The 19,333-nt window shown below is 42.2% G+C and overlaps 1 protein-coding gene across 1 annotated transcript; it reads left to right on the plus strand.

Moving 5' to 3' along the window:
- The first annotated feature begins 1,148 nt into the window (after nt 1-1,148).
- Nucleotides 1,149-18,888, plus strand: TOR3A (torsin family 3 member A). The gene is made up of 6 exons (XM_007480879.3): nt 1,149-1,851; nt 5,701-5,814; nt 6,557-6,822; nt 10,124-10,296; nt 17,499-17,623; nt 18,074-18,888. The coding sequence occupies exons 1-6, from the start codon at nt 1,593-1,595 to the stop codon at nt 18,322-18,324; spliced, it is 1,188 nt and encodes a 395-aa protein (XP_007480941.2). The 5' UTR covers nt 1,149-1,592; the 3' UTR covers nt 18,325-18,888.
- Nucleotides 18,889-19,333: the final 445 nt, after the last annotated feature.

Below are 19,333 nucleotides of genomic sequence, written 5' to 3' on the forward strand. Positions count from 1 at the left end.
GCTACAAAGGAAATGAATCCTAGACAGGATAATTAGGGAAAGGTTGATGCTTTACAATGGACACAAAAGGGAAAGATCCCGCCAGGGGCTGGACTACCTTGGAAAAGGGCTTTGACCCCTAGGGAGATACTACTGGGACCAAAAAGGGTACTTAACACCTGATAAGATTTGCTACCTCCACCTAAAACTACTTTAAGGTCTTTTGTTAAACCGAAACTTGTGAAGTTGGGCTTTCCCTCTGGGAGACACTCTCATGTGACCCGGTCAAACCCGAGATCTTCACTTTCAAGCTTTTTTTTTTTTTTAAAACAAAGTGTGGGTAGTGGAGGTGTAATGCCCCTGAACAACTTGCAGGGATCCAGGAGAAAAAAAACACCATTCATAAGCAAAGGATAAACTATGGGAGTGGAAACACCGAGAAAAAGCAACTGCCTGAATACAGAGGTTGAGGGGACATGACAGAGGATAGACTCTAAATGAACACTCTAATGCAAATACTATCAACAAAGCAATGGGTTCAAATCAAGAAAACATCTAATGCCCAGTGGACTTATGCGTTGGCTATGGGGGGTGGGGGGGGGGAGGAAAAGAAAATGATTTATGTCTTTAATGAATAATGCTTGGAAACGATCAAATAAAATATATTTAAAAAAAAACAAAGTGTGGGGGGGGGGCGGCTATCCAATCCCAGGTAGCTACAATTTTGGGGTTTCAAGATTCCACAGACTAGTAAACTGCAGAGCCGGGGGCTGGGACTCAAGTTAATTGACTCCTAGGTTTTTTCCTCCCTTGGTTCATGAGACCTGGAGAAAGCAGGGAGCGTGTAGAGCCTGGAAAACAGAGCCCACTAGCGAATGCAGCTGTGAGGTTGGCCTGGGCGGGATCTCATTTCCCTTTGCGGGATCAGACTGGCCCATTGCTAGAAAGGACCCTTTCGGCTCTCCCAACCTGCAACTCTGTCCATAGAATAGGCCGCCGAAGAGGCAGAAGGGCCCCAGCCGGAACTTGCGTGACCTTGGCTTGGAGCTGTCGCTGCCCGCTGCCTGTCTCAGTGATTGGCAGGAACAGTTTCAGCGTCTGGTTCCCCATTCCTCCCCGCCCACACAACCTCCCCCCAGATGCTCTATTTCCCAATAACGGAGACCAAAACCAAAGTCCTCGCGGTGGCCCAGTTTCAAAGCCGGGGGTTCCTATTGTACTACCAATTGCCTGTGCTCGGATCTCCTCTGTCCCGCCAGAGCCAGACTGGCAAAAGCTGCGCGGCTGCCCACACTGCTCGCGACTGGGCGGGGGAGGAAGAGGAGCAGCCAACTTGCCCGTCTTGCCTCAGTGAGCTAGCCTCTAAGTGTGAATGAGTCAGCAAGACTCTCCCTCCCGCCCTGACAGCTGGCACTCGGCCTATTGCCCTAGCAACGCCAATCCCAGGCAGACGAGACGTGAAAGAACCGCCCAAGCCAGTTGCTCAGGCATTTAAGAGCGCCCAGAAAAGAACTGGAGTCAAAAGGACCGAGCTGAGCCGCGCGGCCTTGATGCGCCTTTGTCAGTCAGTCTCAGAAAGCACTTGGGACTGAGTGGGATCCCCTGACGTCCAGATGCGCCCAGGCCACCGCCGGATGTTTCCCCTGGGCTCGGTCGCGTTTCTCTGCCTTTTACTGCTGCTGCCTGGGGCAGCCAGGAAGGACAGAGGGAAGACCTGGTGGGACCGGGCCAAGAACCCCAGGGTCAAAAAGGTGGGGGATGCCCTGAAGAACCAAATCAAGGCTGTGACTGCTCTCTGCCAAAAGTACTGGGCTTACTTCTCCTGCCAAATGTGGCCCCAAGACTGTGGGAAGGAGAAGAAAGCATCACTGGGTAAGACTCCCGCCGGCCCTTCCCCCCTGCCCCCCCAGCCTGAGGCTCCTCCCAATCAATAATTAGAGCTGACTAATTTGGACACTGAAGTAGATTTAGTGTTGGAAGAGACCTCAGAGGTCATCTAGTCCAATTCTTGGCATTTTATAGATGGGAAACCTGTGCCCTCCGGAGAATTAAGTGACTTTTCCAAAAATCACATAAGGAGTTATGCTATGAGGTGGGATTTGAACACAGCCCTGGGCTCTACCTCACAGTGTTGTGATGTTTGTAATAAAGTTCATGTAACTTATTTTATTCCTCAAGGATACCCTCTGATATTATCTCCAGTTTACAGGTAAGGAAACTGAGACTTACAGGTTTGTGCCACTGGATCACAAATTTTCATCTGGAAGTGAATTTATTTAATCTTTTTATTTAAGTGACTTGCCTATGGTGGCACAGGGCCAGTAAATGTCAAAGGCAAGCCTCCAAATCCAGGTTTCATTCTACCACAAGTCCTTTACTCCAGTGCCTCTCGAAAGCCTGCAGGGCCCTGGCAGGGCTGGTTGTAATCAAGCCTGACAGAATCTCCTAGCTGTCTAAGAGTCGGGACTTGGAGGGAAATCTGAGATAGGAAGAACTTAACTGAATTTGTGTCCTGGTTACCTTAGTTCCCTGTAATCTGAGGCTCCAGAAGCATTCTCAGGGAGGACCAGCCGAGCAAGTCTCTTCCCCCTTTCTTGGGTTCCATGGAACCATCCATCTTCTATTCAGCTATTTAACCATCCCCGATTGACCTATCAGCATGGTTTCATTTCTTTCTCACCCCTCAGGAGCACAGCTCATAATGGTGGACTAGGGTTAGGGCAGTCTCAGACAGTGGTTGGTGCCAAGCATCAATGATGACTTTCCTTCCCTTTTCAACCCAATCTCTGGGTCTGTGTGCCCTTGACAACTTCTCCCCTTCTTTACCACAAGTGCCAAAGAAAAACACTCCTGATACTTTCTGGGCTGCCCTGAACCCTAGGGTTTAGTGGAGGAGTTGCCCCTAAGAAGGAAAATTTAAATGGAGACCTGGAATACCTTCCTAGAGGATGGTGAATTTGCCCCTGGGCTGGCTGTACTCAGCCATGCACTCACTCTCTTCTATTCCCCTGACTTTCATGAAGACCATGATTTAGGAGAAATACAGGGAAAGTGTTGGCCTGGGACCTAAGAGATGAGGGTTTTAGTCCCAGCTTCATCACTAACAAGCCATGTGACTGTGGTTCTCTCTTTACCCATTTGGGCCTGCCTCAGTTTCTTTATCTGTAAAGTTGAGGGAGTTGGATGAAGCAGTTTCTAAGATCCTAACATGGTTTTCTTCTGAGACTACAACCAAAACCAGTAAAAATTGTTAATTTGAATAAAATACTCCTAACGTAGTAATAATAATTGGTCTTTAATGGAGCAAGGAGATCCTCTGCTGAGATGCCACTCTGACTCCTAATACTGAGGTTTCCAATGAGACTCAGGGAGAGGCCATTATTTAGGGGGTAGGGCTTAGAGCCACAGATAAAACATAGGGTGGCTGGGAGTGGGCCTCTCTTGCTTTAGATTTAATTGTTCTTTTTAAATTCAATCCTCAGGGCAAAGGAGGTTAGTTTCTGGGGAAGGGGCTAGTCTGGGATGAGATGAAATGTGTACTCCTCAGGGTAACATTTGGCTTACAACCCTAATATTTTCAGGACCCCAGGAAGAGTTAGGATCTCCCCTTAGAAAAACCTGTGTCTTTCTCAGAAATATTTTAAGACTTTTCTTTTTAAGTTTCTCCTTTAAGCCTGCACCCCAACAATTTTAAGGACCCGGATTTCTCCTTACACCCTCATTAATCTTGTGACTGATTTAACCCCGTTCTTTTCCCCTTTCTCTAAACAAACAAATCCTTTACACCACCACCCCTTGCCACTTTTGCCTGCCTATATTTAAATTCCCCAATTTGAATTGAATACCAAAGTCCTTGGGTGGTTTAGGACCGAGATAATGGTCCTAGAAGATGGACTCTAGAGGAGTCTTTTCCCCTGGAGAAATTTACAACCTTGTAAGGATGATGATCTTGTTTGTGTATGATTTTTTTTTTTTACACCTCTGACCTAAATGACTGTTCTTTAAACTTTCAATTTAGAAGTCAGAGTTCTAAGATGGAATCTTAACCTGACCAAAAGGATAGGAGAAGGGAGAAAGTTTGTAATTGTGGATTCTCTACATTGGTGATTTTAAGTAGGATACCTGGGCATTCCTTGATCTCCTTAGCCTGAGGAGTGTCCCTTTCATGGAAAGCAACAAAGCTGCCATTTTTACATCTTTTTCTCTAGCTCCATAGTAGTGTTTTTGGTTCTGTAGGGGGAGTCCACTGTGAGAGCCCTCCTTTCCACCCAAGATCAAGTCATAGCCAAGTCAGTCATTATCTGTCTTTTGAGTTTTGTTTTAAAACTTTGGGAAAGAATCAGTCACAAGATTCTCCGCAAGGAAGGTTCTTACAACACCTACTTTTTGGCCCAACCATAAAGATTTGCAAGCTTCTGCAAATACCCATTTGTTTCAAATTGTATTGAACAACAACTAAATTTCACTATGACAAAGCAATTGGTGCAGGTCCCAAGCTTTTTCATTATGGGATTTAACCTAGAGAAAGAATGTTTATGTGCATCTGGGATGCTTCTACTTTGTGCCTCTGCTCATTAACAACAAATCTGACACCTTGGATGTACTGACCAACCAAATCCCTTCTCTGATGTGTTCATTGAGTGTGCAGGAAATTCTGATGGGTACACATATCAAAGTAAAGGACAGAGCAGGAATGCCAGCTGAGTGTTTGGGGTTGTAGCTCCCTAGATCCAGATGGGAATTTCCCAGCCAAAGATTGTAAGCTCCAATTTTTTGCTCTCTGGAGAATCTGAGGCTCTAAGTGATTGGGGAAAGGAATAAATGACTATGGATTGGTAACTTCTATAGCACGTATGTTTCCTTGGTAGATAACTGAACCAACTAAGGTCTTCCTTGGAATCAAAGCAGCCTCACCACTCTGAGTTAAAACAAGAAGCCTCCAGAGGGAAATTGAGTAGTAAAGACGGTAGGGTAAAGGGGCAAGAACTGTTTGAAGTCATATGGATCTGGATTTGAATCCAAAGCTGAATCCCAAACCAGTGTAGCCTTGGACACCTCATTTAATAAATGGCAATAAGCAAATAGCTTTAAGAAGTTTTTGCTATGTGCTAAGTACCTCATCAAGAGCTAAGGAAACAAATAAAAAGGCAAAGTACTCCTTGACCTCAAGGATTTTACAACTCAGTACTCATAGTGAAGTAGTGGCTTTTACAGGGTGTGGAAAGTTATGATTGGATCCACTGGGTATAGTTGGTTAGATTTTTCTGGGTGTGATGGCGATTGATTTGTGGTTCCAGAACTGGAAAAGAAATAGGAAAGAGGGAGTTGAAGTGAAGTATGATGGGACCCAGGCCCATAGTTAGTGGGAGACCTGAGGAGAATGTTCAGTAAGTGGTGACAGCAATGTAGGAGTTCAGGAATGAAAGGGAATGTTTTCTGGTGGCACCTCAGTTCCTTTAACTTTAAAGTGAGGCACTCGGACTAGATGATTTCTAATGTCCCTTCTGACTTGTAAATCACATAATCTGAGCCTCCTACTATGAAGCCAGTTCTAGGGAAGCCCCTTTCCCAAAGCCCCTAGCCATAGGTTGGTGGTGGCAAGAGATAGAAACAACTTTTCAGGAAAGAAGTTAAAGGGCGAGGACTTCTGTGCTTACTTCCATCTACCTTCCAGTTCTGCTGTTTAAGCCCCTTTTTTCTTTCTTCTTATTCTTTCCCTAGATTGGACTCTTCCACTTTGGAGCCAGAAATACCTGGATATTCTTTCCACATGGTACTGCAGTGTCAAGGAGTGTTGTGGCAGAGATGACTGCAGAATAACTAATAACATCACAGGTAAAAGCAGTAATAACAAGGGCTCATGTTTGTGTAGCATTTTCCAGCTCTAAAAGAATTTTTTACTCATTATCTTATTTGGCCTGAGGTAGGTGTACTATCATCTTCTTTTTATAGATTAGGAAATTAAGACTCAGAGAAGGGTCAAAAAACTTGTCAAAAGTGGAGCACTTTGACTAAAGATACAGGATCAGCAAGCAAGGGAGCCTGGAGTTTAGCCCCTATCTCTACAAATGAGATATTTGGAGAGTACTTAACACAGTGCCTGGCACATAGTAGGTGCTTAATAAATGCTTGTCCCTTTCCCTCTTCCACACTTTCAAGTGACTTTCCCAAGGTCATACAGCTAGGAAGTATCCAAGAGCAGATTTGAACCCAGGACCTCCCATCTCCAGGACAGGCACTCTATTGATATCCCTTCTGCTACAATTTAGGTCCATTGGTCTCTTGCTCTGCAATTTGATGTGACAAAGAATGGACTGATCCTTAACCCCCTCATATGAAAAAATGGAAGCTTGGAATTAGGTTATTTATATACATATACATATATATATATATATATATACATGTGTATATATATATATACATGTGTGTATATATATATATACATGTGTGTATATATATATATACATATACATACATATATACACAAATAGGAATTGTGTTACTGTGCAGTGACTGATGGGGATCTCTGTGTGTGTATTTATATGAATCTTTGCTACTCTTTTCCCTCTCTTTTTAGGCCTAGAGACAGATCTAAGCATCCGGTTACATGGTCAGCATCTGGCCCAAGAAGTCGTTCTGAAATCAGTAAGGGGCTTCCTCTCAGTGCCCCAGCCAAAAAAACCTCTAGTCCTCTCATTCCATGGCTGGACTGGCACAGGCAAGAACTTTGTGACCCGGATCCTGGCAGATCACCTGTACCGAGATGGGCTAGAGAGTGAATGTGTTCAGGTGTTCATCTCCACGCTTCACTTTCCTCATCTGAGATATGTGGACATGTACAAGGTAAGAAGCTCTGGAGGGTCTATAGAGAACATCCTCAGTCAAGAGACTGGATTGGCAGGAGAGTCCTACCCAAGTCTGCTGACACCCAGGCTTAGAATCAATACTGATTAATTGGGATTAAGTGACTTACCTAGGATCACATAGCTAGGAAGTATCTGAGGCCAGCTTTGAACCCAAGATCTCTCCATCTCCAGACCTGGCTCTCTATCCATGGAGCAACCTAGCTGCCCCTCATGTAACCTCTTGATGCACTAGGCAAGACTCCAAGACTATAAGTTGGAGAGAAAGTACCAGTTTGCATTGGTAGATAAGAGTTTCTTGAAGAATGCATAGTGACCCTGGGCACATAGTAGGTGCTTAATAAATGCTTATTGATGAATATTGATGAAATCATAGGTCCAGTTTCTTTCCATATTTCAAAGTACCAGAATCTTGTGATCAACGAAACTATCATCAGAAACCTTGAGGTCAAGTTACAGAGAGGAATGTTTAATAGATTGGACTCAACATAAAAGATGAGTTTTTTTTTTTGATATTGCAGATGTCTTTTTTAAAATTTTATTTAATTAAGAAAATTTTTCCATGGTTACATGATTCATGTTCTTTCCCTCCCCTCCCACACCATAGCCAACACTCAGTTCCACTAGCTTTTACATGCGTCATTGATCAAGATCTATTTCTATATTATTGATGTTTGCACTAGGGTAATCATTTATAGTCTATATCCCCAGGCATATCCCCGTTGACCCATGTGATCGAGCAGTTGTTTTTCTTCTGTGTTTCTGCTCCCACAGTTCTTCCTCTGAATGTAAATAGTGTTCTTTCTCATAAGTCCCTCCAAATTGTTCAGGATCATTGCATTGCTGCTAGTAGAGAAGTCCATTACATTTGATTGTACCACAGTGTATCCGTCTCTGTGTTTAATGTTCTCCTGGTTCCCTCCTTTCACTCTGTATCAATTCCTGGAGGTCATTCCAGTTCACATGGAATTCCTCCAGTTCATTATTCCATAAAGGATGAATTATGACAAAATCTTCAGTAGTATATTTCAACAAACTTCCTGTCAAGTGTTACTCTGAGGTCCTCATTAGGGCGTTTAGATTACTCTGGATTCCCAAAACCTAAACTAGCAGAATATATGTTCTGCCAGGTCTTATCTAGCTAGAAAAAGTTTGGCATCCTCAACAAATGTCTGCCAGCCGAAACCAGCTGGGCAAAGTTTGGAGAACTTTAACGTGAGAGTGTTGGTGGTTTGGGGGCCACTGCTTCTCATGAAGAAATACTTGTTTACTAAGGTATTGATCCAGGTTCAAAAAGCAAATCTTCACTCTGATGCAATCATGGATAGAACTGACATTAATCCCAAAGTTAACATGAAGAAACCCTAGTATGGGAGTGGAGAAATCATATTGTGGAAGTAACCTAGAGATGAAGACTAGAAGGTCAAGGAGATTCTTGGATGATAATGATTTTATTATTTTTTTTAAACCCTTACCTTTCCTCTTGGAATCAGTACTATGTATTGGCTCCAAGGCAGAAGAGTGGTAAGGGCTAGGCAATGGGAGTTAAGTGACTTGCCCAGGGTCACACAGCTGGGAAGTGTCTGAGGTCAGATTGGATGATAATTATTAAGAGATAATAGAGTATTGTGTTAAGGTTGGTAATGGAAGAAAGTGAAACCAGAATAGAATATATTTGCAAAGAACACTGGGGGAAGAGGGGAAGCTAGGTGGCACAATGGAGAGAGCACCAAGCCTGGAATCAAGAGGTCCTGGGTTCAACTCTGGCCCAATACTTCCTAGATGTGACTCTGGACAAGTCACTTAGCCCTGATTGCCTAGCCCTAACCACTCCTCTATCTTAGAATGAATATGGACAAAAGGTAAAGGTTTAAAAAAAAAAAAAAGAAAGAATACTAGATTTGGAGTTGCCAAATCTGAATTTAAATCTTAACTTTTCCATTTTCCACTTGTATATTATTGGTCAAATTGACCTTATGGGAACTTGGTTTCCTCATTTGTTGGACCTCCAAGGTCCCTCAAAGTCTTAAACCCACATCCTGTTACCTCCTTTGACACTGTAGAAGAGCTTGTCTTCCTTTGGTTTTCTTTCAGTTTTAATTTTTAGATCACAACCCCTTGAGGACTTAATATATGGATGACCTTTCTTGGAGAGTTGCCAAGGCTGAAGAATTCATTACCTTGAGCCAAGCTGGCTATGAGTTTCTTATGTCACCAGAGGATGGACATAGTCTTTAATGCCACCATACCTGAAGCTGTTCTAGCTAGTCAAGAGCAGAGTCTGCATACTTGAGGACAAATTCCTCAAGAACGTAGGGTTCAACTCTGTATCAAAATTGGGACAGATTTCAATGGAGTGCCTCCAGTATTATATAGGACCCCATAGTAATAGCTAGCATTTCTATACAACTTTAAAATTTACCAAGTATTTTTGATTATCTTATTTGATTGTCATGAAAACCATCTGAGGTGGGTGCTGTTTATTAGCCTCAATTTACAGATAAGGAAAAATGAAGGTCAAGAGAAGTTAGATGACTTGCTTGAGATTCCATAGCTAAAAATTTTTCTTTTTTGTTTTTTAAAACCCTTTCTTAGTATCCATTCTAAGAGAGAAAAGCAGCAAGGGCTAGTCAATTGGAATTAAATAACTTGCCTAGGTCACAAAGTCAAGAAGTGTCTGAGGCCAAATTTGAACCCAGGTCCTCCCAACTTAAGGAATGGTGATCTCTCTACTGTGCTACCTAGCTGCCCTTCACCAACAGGTTTCTGAGGCAGAATGCAACTCAAGATCTTTTCTAAGCACTGTGTCCATTATGCCACCCAGCTGCCTCTAGCAATCTAAGACAATAATTGATAAGAGTTCATCTCACATAGCTTAGCCTAACAATATACTACCTTCTTCTTTACAGCTTCTGGGTTCTCATTTAGAACACTGGCTCAGGGTTCTGAGAGGTTCCTGCCCCTCAGCTCTGTCCCAACAGGTGCAGATGTTCCTGAAGAAATTATTTCGCTATTCTTCCTTCTAACCTTCCCAGCATCCATGATAATGGCTAGCATTTATATAGCACTTTAAAGTTTGCAAAACAGTTCATCTCATTTTATCCTCACAACCACCCACGATTGTAGGCACTATTCTTATCCCTCTTTTATAATCGAGGAAACTGAAGCAGAGAGAAGTTAAATGACTTTTCCAGAGTCACACAGCTAAGTGTCTGAGGTAGAATTTGAACTCCAAAAGCTACCTTTAATGACTTAGCCATTTCCCATTGATCTTTGTACAGGAAAAGCTGAAGCGACAGGTGAGAGACACAGTGAAGAACTGTGGCCAAGCCCTGTTTGTCTTTGATGAAGCTGAGAAACTACCCCCAAGTCTGCTGGAAACTCTGAAACCATTCCTCAATCATGCCACTGTCGGAGAGGTAGATTATCGGAGAGCCATCTTCCTTTTCCTCAGGTGAGATCCGGGTATTAGAAAAGGGAGACACCAAACTGTAAGCCAGGAACCCTTAGCCCCTCTATCCTACTTCCTCAATATTAACATAGGGCCAGTCTTAAAGCTTTTCTGATGGACCTGGATTTGTCATGGATGGCACAGGCTATACCACAGCATCTAGCCCATGACTCTATTTCCTCAAATTGTCTTCCAGTTGTGTCACGTTTCTCCCCCCCCCCCAAAAAAAAAAAAACTAGACTATAAAGGGACTTGGTCATAAAACATTTTATTTCTTAACGTTCCTGGGCATGTGCTACTCACTACATAATGATTGGTTTATGAAGTAACCTCTAAATTATTGGAGGACAACACATAAGAAACAAGAACCTGACCCTAGCTTTTGAGTAGGCAAAGAGATGTTCATGGGAGTAACGTACGTAACTGTTCTGTTTCCAGTGTGGATAGGAAAGACAAGATGGGAATGAGTATAATGAGGAACTTATATATAACTTTTGAGTTGTATATCACAAGAGTCTAGACTGTATTACTGAGGAAGGCTGCATAATCTCCTTAAAGAAAAATTATAGCTGGCTTGCTTTCTAAAATTATTTAATATGAGAAGATGGACTAAATAACTTTGCAAGGAAGTTTCCTATGTTATTTAGCACCTCTTCCATATAGGGGCCAGGGAACCGTTTATTCCCCCATTTTAAGGAAGGATAAATTGAGGTGCAGCAAGGTGAGGCCATTGGACAATACTTCTTTGTCCATTCAATGACTTCCACGTCACATATGAATACAGAGGCCACCCTCAGTTGGGGAGGAGATAAGAATTACAGGGAACTTAGAAGATTGCCTATCCACAGGACCTTCTGATTGCATTTTGGACAGAGGTACTTCCTCTCTAGATAGAAAAGTTTGAAGTGGATGCACTTCAGTGCAGATCCTCATTGCCATGACTTCTTGACTAATATTCTTAGAAGAAGACAGGAGAGACTACATATTACTTTTTTTTTACTTTTTTCATTCATTAATTCATATGTTCATCTATCTGCTTATTGTATACATTTCTCTTCTCTTAGTACTCTTTTTCTTTCCAATAACTCTAGGTCCGTATTTTATCTTCTTCCTTCATTAAAAATAATGATAAATACTTCTCATTTTACCCCCCAATCCCTATTTTCCATCAGGCACTTATATCAAGTACCATATCAGAGTAAGATTTTTGATTAATGTTTCTCACATCAAATTATACTTTGGATTAAGAAAAAAATCTAACTTGCCTGCCACATTCTAAGTGAGGTGACTCTCTTCAAGGATCAGTTAACCAAAAATAATTTATTAATGATTATTATCCTCAAAAAGCTCATTTCCAAGAGCTAGAAAGGAGGGAAGCCAGGATGAGAGGAGCATGACCTACAGACTGGAAGGAGGAATAAGGATCACATTTAAGTTTGGGTTTTTAAGTAGTAAGGACATCTGGCACTCACAGCTTCACAAATTAATCAAAATGGCAACAAGTGACTGGCAAACATTATTCTAGACAGCCCTCACCTATGAGGTCCTCTTGTCTAGGCTGTAAGACAGGCTGAGTTGTTCTTATTCCTCTTATTATATTTGGTCAGATAAAGAGCCTGACTACATCCCTGCTTCATCTATTGGGAAATCATTTTCCCTGCCCCACCAACCTTTGATTTGTATAAATTTCATAATGGCACAGTGAGCTTTTTCAGGTAATAGTTTGCTTTTGTAATATTTGGGCCATTGACCTCAACACGTTCTCCTCCCAAAGCCATGTCCTGTCTGCCTAAGTCATTCCCTTTCCCCCACTGACCTTTCTTCTGTGGGACTGCCAAGAATCTTTGTATTCTTGGGTAAACTTTGAAGTAGACAACCCTGAAATCCTGGGAGAAAGCAGCCAACAGGAAAAGATTTTCTGGTTTAAAGTCTAACTTAACTGATAATTTGACGAAACTCTTCTCCCCTCTCAATCTCTTCCCTCTTCCAACTAAGTCAATCATCAGTTCGCCATGTTTATTGAGTCTGTTAGGTTCTGAACACTGAACTTAGTGTTGTATAAAAAAAGTAAAGAAGCAAAGAGAACAAAAAAATTACTTTTCTCTGATAGAAGTGCCAGGAGATGACTTTAAAATGAACAGAAACCCAAGTTCTAATAGATTTATTATGTGCGCAAATTTGAAGGGACTAAGAACCACGCTCTAGTTGGAGCTAACTGGGCATACTCACATAGAGGGCTTCTTTGCATGAAGGTTAAAGGAAGCCTTTCCATGTGCTGTAGGCAGCCAAGTAGAGCAATGGATAGAATGTGGGGCTTGGAGTTATGAAGACGCATCTTCCTAAATTCAAATCTGGCCTCTGATACTTATTAGCTGTGTCACCCTAAGCGAGTTCCCTTAGTCCTGTTTGCTTCAGTTTCCTCATTTGTGAAATAAACTGGAAAAGGAAATGACAAATCACTCCAGTATCCCAAATAGAGTTATATACATAACCGAAAACAACTGAATAACAAAATTCCACGCATTTTAGGCAGGTCGGGATTCTGTTACATTCCCTTCTACCTCCATTTATCAAGGGTAGATAATGGACTTTAGGAAAGTTCAACCCTAAAGCCTCTAGAGGGCATGGCAGGTAGGTGGATGACCAGTTAATTGCTTTAGCATTTCATTAAACATGAAGATCAAGTTAGCCTGAGTAGAAATTTGCTGTGGGTGAAGCATCAGTCCAGGAATGAAAGAAACCATCGTTGTTTGGAAGGACCTTGGAGAGCATCTAATCTAACCCCTCAAGTTAACAAAAGAGGAAACCAAGGTGCAGTCTAGTCAGTCAGTAAACATTTATGAAGTGCCTACTATTTGTTAGGCACTGTGCTACGTGCCAGAGATACAAAAGAGAGGTAAAAGACAGTTTCTGCCCTCAAGGAGCTCACATTAAGATGAGGGAGAGAAGCAAACAAATGGGCACGAACAAGCTATATACAGGATAAATACAAAATGACTAAAATGGAAAGAATGAGAAAGACTTCCTATACAGGAGTATTTGGTTGGGACTTGAAGGAAGCTTGGGAAGCTAGTAAGTAGGCAGAGGTAAGGAGCAAGAGCATTCCAGGCATGGGAAACAGCCAAAGAAAATGCCTACAGCTGAGAGATGGAATATCTTATTCACATTAACAGCAAAGAGGCCAGCATCACTGGATCACAGAGTATGTGCCAGACAGTACAGCACAAGAGTACTGGGAAGGCAGTGAGGGATAGGGGTAAGTAAGGGGAGATGGGTTATAAGGAGCTCTGGATTTTGGTCACAAGGAGAGGATTTTATATTTTATCCTAGAGGCAAAAAAAGATGTCTTCTGGACATTTGGTTTGTTGGAGCAGTTGGAGAAGTGAGATTGGAGGTCAGCAGGGAAGTCAGGGCAGAGATAGGTGTATTTGAGAATTGTCAGCATAGAAATGGCCATTAAATCCATGGGAGATATCACCAAGTGAAGAAGCATAACAAGAGATGAGGATCTAAGACTCCTACCTATAGTTAGGAGGGCACGATCTAGATAAATATCCATCAAAGGAGACAAAAGGAACAATCAAATAGGTGAAGGAAGAACAGAGAGTATGGAAACCAATCAAGAAGAGGGTGATTGTCAGTATCAAAGGCTGCAGAGAGTGGACAAGAGAAAAGGCCACTGAATTTGGCAATTAAGATTTGGTCTTTTTTTTTTAACCCTTTCTTTCTTACAATCAATACTGTGTATTCTAAGGCAGATGAGTGGTAAGGGCTAGGCAATGGGAGTTAAGTGACTTGCCCAGGGTCACACAGCTGGGAAATGTCTGAGGTCAGATTTGAGCCCAGGACCTCCTCGCTGGACCTAGCTCTCAATCCACTCAGCCACCCAGCTACCCCCTGCTTTGATCATTTCAGAGAGAGAAACTTCAAAGGAATTATGAGTTCAGAAGTCAGATTATAAGAGGTCAAGGAGAGAGCCAGGCCTGGGGAAGGTCCTGTGTTCAAATCTGGTCTCAAAACTTCTTATGTAATCCTGGACAAGTCAATTCACTAGTCCTTATTGATCTTCAGCCTTGAACTGGTGCTCAGGATTGATTATAAGACAGATGGTTAGGGAGGAAGGAAGGGAGGTAGAGAAAGGAAAGAAAGAAAGAAAACAACCATTTCAAGGAGCTTGGATTACAAAAGGCAGAAGAGATATAGGATAAGTTAGCAGGGATGGAAAAATCCAGTTAGGGTTTTTTCAGGACAGGGAAGACATGGGCATCCTCGTAGGCAACAGGCAAGTAGTAGCCTTGAGAATCATTTACAATGAGAATAAAAACAAAGGAGGTCTAATAATAATATTAATAAATAATAATTTCTGTGAGAAAAGAATAAGCCTAGAGATAATGTAAAGGCATAGAAACACTGGCTACATGGAAAGCTGGATTGGGCTTGGGCATTGAGACATGGAATTATAGAATTACTTGGGTTCTACCACTTATTAGTTAGCTGTTTGATGCTGAGCAACTCACTGCAACTCCATATTCTCATCTATAACGTGGAGACAGCATCCTCTGTGAAGTTTCCCTGGGTTCATAGATCATAGGATAAGAAGTTTAGAACTTCCCTCCTTTTACAGAAAACGGAGCCCCAGAGGTAGAGGTAGGTCACACAAGCAGCAAGTGGCAGAATTGTGGTTTAACAGATTTGGAGCCAGAATTATATCACTATAATAATATATTAATGCACATTAATATATTATAACACAATGATACTAATCAGAATTTGGGGAACCCTTTTATAGAAAGACAAACTGTGAAAGAAGTAGGGGATTATGTAATCCTCCTACAGGTGGATGGGGAGGGATTCTGGGTGGAGGTTTGCGCTGTTGTCATGCTGGATACCTTCCAGTTAGGGGAGGTAGGTGTAAAACTGAGTTTGCCTTCTGTAGGTAATTATGCTACAGGGCATTTGCTTGGCGGTATAACAGGGCTGGCTTTGGACTTTCTGTGTTTACAGATGACCAGTGCTTGCCGGACAAGTCTTCCCATAAGTGTAGTGAGCTGGCACAGGGTGAAGTGTTGAGCAAGAGCTTTAGTAAACAGAAGGAAAAAGAGAGACAGCTGGAACTCCGCATCTGATCAAATAACTCCGTTATCTGGTTGGAGGTTTCAGCCATTTCTTCCCATGCAGCACTTAAAATGTGTGGGTACTCAAGAGCTACTAATTAATGCTGAGAACAATCATATTGGCCTCACAGGGCAAAAAGACATTTGACCAGGACATGAAGCATATAAGGAACCTTTGAGATCCTCTGGTCTTCCTTCCTCACATGACAGATGAGGAAACAGAAGGAGAAGGTTAAGTGACTGGTCCCAAATCCCATGGTATAGAGGGGAGCACTAGCCAAGTCAGCAAGGGAAGCTGGGTCATCTGATGCTGACCAGCTGAGGTCAGCCTGCTGAAGCGTTGGCAAAGGGAGAGGGGAAGAGAGAAGAGAAAGGAGGAGGAAGAGGGTAGAAGCAGGGAAAGGGCTCATGCTTTGTGTCTGAATGGGCCACAAATAATTCAAACAAGAAGTGGATCCAGAGAAAATGCCAAAGGGTTGTTGTTCTTCCCACTATTCCTCAAACAGCTTCTCAGATTTGCAAATAATGTCGTTAATATTTTTTTAAAAACATTTTACTGATGTTGCCTTTTGTTTTTGAATCACAGTAACTTCTGTGACATAAAGAAAAAAAATTAAACATGAGTTCAATATATGGATTGCATCTACAACATATATACCATTATATTCTAGACGTGTCTTTCCTGACTGCTGCAAGCTTAATTTCGTCATTTGTTGGCCAGGACCAATTTTGCTTTTTAAGTTACTTAGAGGTCAACTTCATGTGAAGGATCTTTTCATTCACAGTGCTTTAGTAATTATGTTTATGGGGTTTTTTAACTGCTTATCTCACTCTGCATCTATTTATACACTCTTTTACATGTTTCTCTGAATTGTTCATATTTCTTACTTTCTACTACACAGCCATATTCCATTATATTTTTGAGCCATTTGCTTTATTTTTTGCCAACTTTATTTCTAGTTGTCTGCAACCATAAACCTCTAGCATATTTTTCCAGTAGAGGAATCATTGGTTTGAAGGTATTAACAGTTTGGTTACTTTTCTTGTATAATTCCAAATTGTTTTCCAGAACAAATGGGTTAATTCACAGCACGGTATATTCTGACAACCAACACTAGCCTGGCCCATTTGCATGTCAGCTTTAACAATTTGTAGGTTATGAAAGGAAACCCAGGCAAAAACCCCCACTCTTCGGGAGCTTATAATCTTGTTGGGGAGACAACATGCAAACAACTATGTGCCAAGATGATTTGTTTTCATTTGAATGTCTCTTACAATATGCCATTTGGAACATATTTCTAAGTAGTCATATAGAGTTTGAAATTCTTTTTAAACCGTTGAGGCAGCAAGGCAGCCAGTGGATAGAATACCAAGTCTGGAGTTGGGAGGATCTGGGTTCAAACACTTCCTAACTGTGTGATTCTGGAGAAATCACTTTATCCTGTTTGCCTAGCCCTTGTCCTGTCTTAGAATTGTTAAGACAGAAAGAATTTTTTAAGAAAAAGTTTAAGAAAAGAGATTAAAGAGGCAGCAGGAGGTAGTGGAATTGCATTTGTAGTCTTGAGGACTTGGGTTTCAGTTCTGAGTTCTTCATCTACTTTACTGTGGGGGGGGGGCAAGTCATTTAGCTTCTCTAAGATTCGGTTGTTTCATCAATAAAATAAGGAACTGAGTAGATGGGCTCTTGGGTTTCCAGCCTTCTTAACCTTAGTGACTTCCCTGTGAGATTCCCTCCAATTTATCCTATTGTATCACATTTATTCACAGTTGTTTTGTCTGTAGGCTGAGCAGCTTGGGAGCTGAGATTTGTGTCTTCCTAGCACAGGGCTAGACACACCGAAGTTGCTTAAATGCTTGTCAACATGAGCTGCAGTACAAAATCTGTGATCTTGAACTTGTTAGGACTTGGCTACTTGGATGATGAGGATGGCAGTAATGGCCCCCTCTTCCCAACTTCTGGTTTAGAACAGGACTTCCTGGGGAGTGTGGCTCTGCCATACCCTTCCCCAAATTCACTGGCTTATTTTATTGGAAAGTGAGCTGGTTCAAAAAGAGGAGTGGGAAAAATAATCCCCCCTTTTTTTTTTCCAGTAACCTCGGTGGCAACATAATCAATGAAGTGGTCCTGAACTGGCTTAAGGCAGGATGGTCCAGGGAAGAAATCACCATGGAGGACTTGGAGCCCCGTCTCAAGGCTGAGATCCTGAAGTCAATGGGTAACTAGAAGCACTGAGCCCCAACCAAAGTCAGGCAAAGAACAGGCAGCTTGAAAGTAGTAGCTACAAGGGCTGAGAGAGGGGCAGCTAGGTAGCCCTTGGGATAATGGGTGGGGGGGAGACAGATAGCTTCAATTCTCCCATTTCCTTGACTTGAATTTTCCTAGAATTGTGTGGGTATATGGAGGGGGAAGAGAGAATGAGGGGTATGAGGGAAGCCATATTGGTCCCTTACAAAGATTCTCTAAGGGAAGCAATGGCCCCAGGGGTCTTTTGATGCTGGGATGTCCTATCTATTTTCTGCAATACCTAGAGGGAAACTGACCCAGGGCACAGTGACAAAAGCCATGTGATTTTTAAACAAAAGCAGTCATCTTTCAGGCCACAGAAAGTCTCCAAGAGTGCAGGCACAGTGTGGAGGGCTTCTGTGATGTTGGATCTTGTTTGCAGAGAACAACTTTGGCCACAGCCAACTTGTGAAGGAAAACCTGATTGACAGCTTCGTCCCCTTCTTGCCACTGGAGTACCATCACATCAGACTGTGTGCTCGAGATGCCTTCCTGGGCCGGGACCTGCAGTATACGGAGGAGACGCTGGACAAAGTTGCCAAGATGCTGGTGTATGTGCCCAAGGATGAGAAACTCTTCTCTGCTCAGGGCTGTAAGTCCATTTCACAGAGAATCAACCTCTTTCTGCCTTGATGGCCATCTTAGAAGAAGGTTGCTCGAGAGGAGACATCTATTCTTTACCTGACCAAAGGAGCTTCCTGGGAACATCGCTTAATACCCTGACTCTTGCAGGAGTATTACCTATGGAATCCTTTTAGCTTGGAGCTTTGTAGGGCAGAAAAGCTCTAGCCATCATGTGCCTTTTGGGTGTCTAGAGGAAGAGCTACAATTTTGGTGCCTTTTAGGGGAGCTTTCCATGGAGTGAACAGTAGCTGCTGGACAGTGAGAGGAGAGGGTTTGTACACAAGGAAAATGTGTAATTTAAAGTGAAAAGGAATTCTAGTTGTATGGCTCTTAAAGAAGCCCAGAACAATAAGGTTTAACTTAAAGGTGAACTCTTCTGCTTCCAAGCTATGTCCTTGGAATATCCCAGTGGGAATTGAGGAAGAGAAAGTGAGCCAGAGGCTCAGCCAGTGGGGGCAAGTGGGATTCCTCCAGGGAATCCTTATCACAGCATTTCTGTTCCTTTGTACTGTTAAAGGGAAATTAACTTAATGTTAGATGTGTAAAGATTAAAATTTTTATATTTTCCTAAAATCTTTTGTGTAATTTCTTACAAAGTTGACATTCAAGACCTTGCTAAAGAAGGGAGGCCAGTGAGCATATGCTGACAGTTCAATTCAAAGATAACAATGGTTTGGGGAGGAAAAGGCATGATTCATACACACACACACACAAAATTAACAATCCTAATCTACTCTCAATCTGTTAAGAGATAAATTTAAGTGATGTATATACCTAATCAAGAAAATTATATATACATACATATATATAAAGTCAAGAAACAGGATTTGAACCCAGGGCTCTCCTGACTCCAAAATTCAATATACCAGATTACCTCTCAAAAAAAAAAGGTAATGGCCACTGGATATGGAATCAGAGGATCTGGGATCAAATTCAGGCTCTGGGTATATCCATCACTATGATTATTTTGCCATCTTATGCTTTTCACTTCTGGAAAGAGGACTGAATCCTCTCTAGT

This window comes from Monodelphis domestica, chromosome 2 (genome assembly GCF_027887165.1).
Source record: "Monodelphis domestica isolate mMonDom1 chromosome 2, mMonDom1.pri, whole genome shotgun sequence".
Lineage (NCBI taxonomy): Eukaryota > Metazoa > Chordata > Mammalia > Didelphimorphia > Didelphidae > Monodelphis > Monodelphis domestica.

Bases quoted from the DNA above. Each gene is read 5' to 3' on its own strand.
- TOR3A (XM_007480879.3), top strand. From the start codon at position 1,593: ATGCGCCCAGGCCACCGCCGGATGTTTCCCCTGGGCTCGGTCGCGTTT. The intron at 5,815-6,556 runs GTAAAAGCAGTA...CTCTCTTTTTAG, and splicing joins AATAACTAATAACATCACAG to GCCTAGAGACAGATCTAAGC. The intron at 6,823-10,123 runs GTAAGAAGCTCT...ATCTTTGTACAG, and splicing joins GATATGTGGACATGTACAAG to GAAAAGCTGAAGCGACAGGT.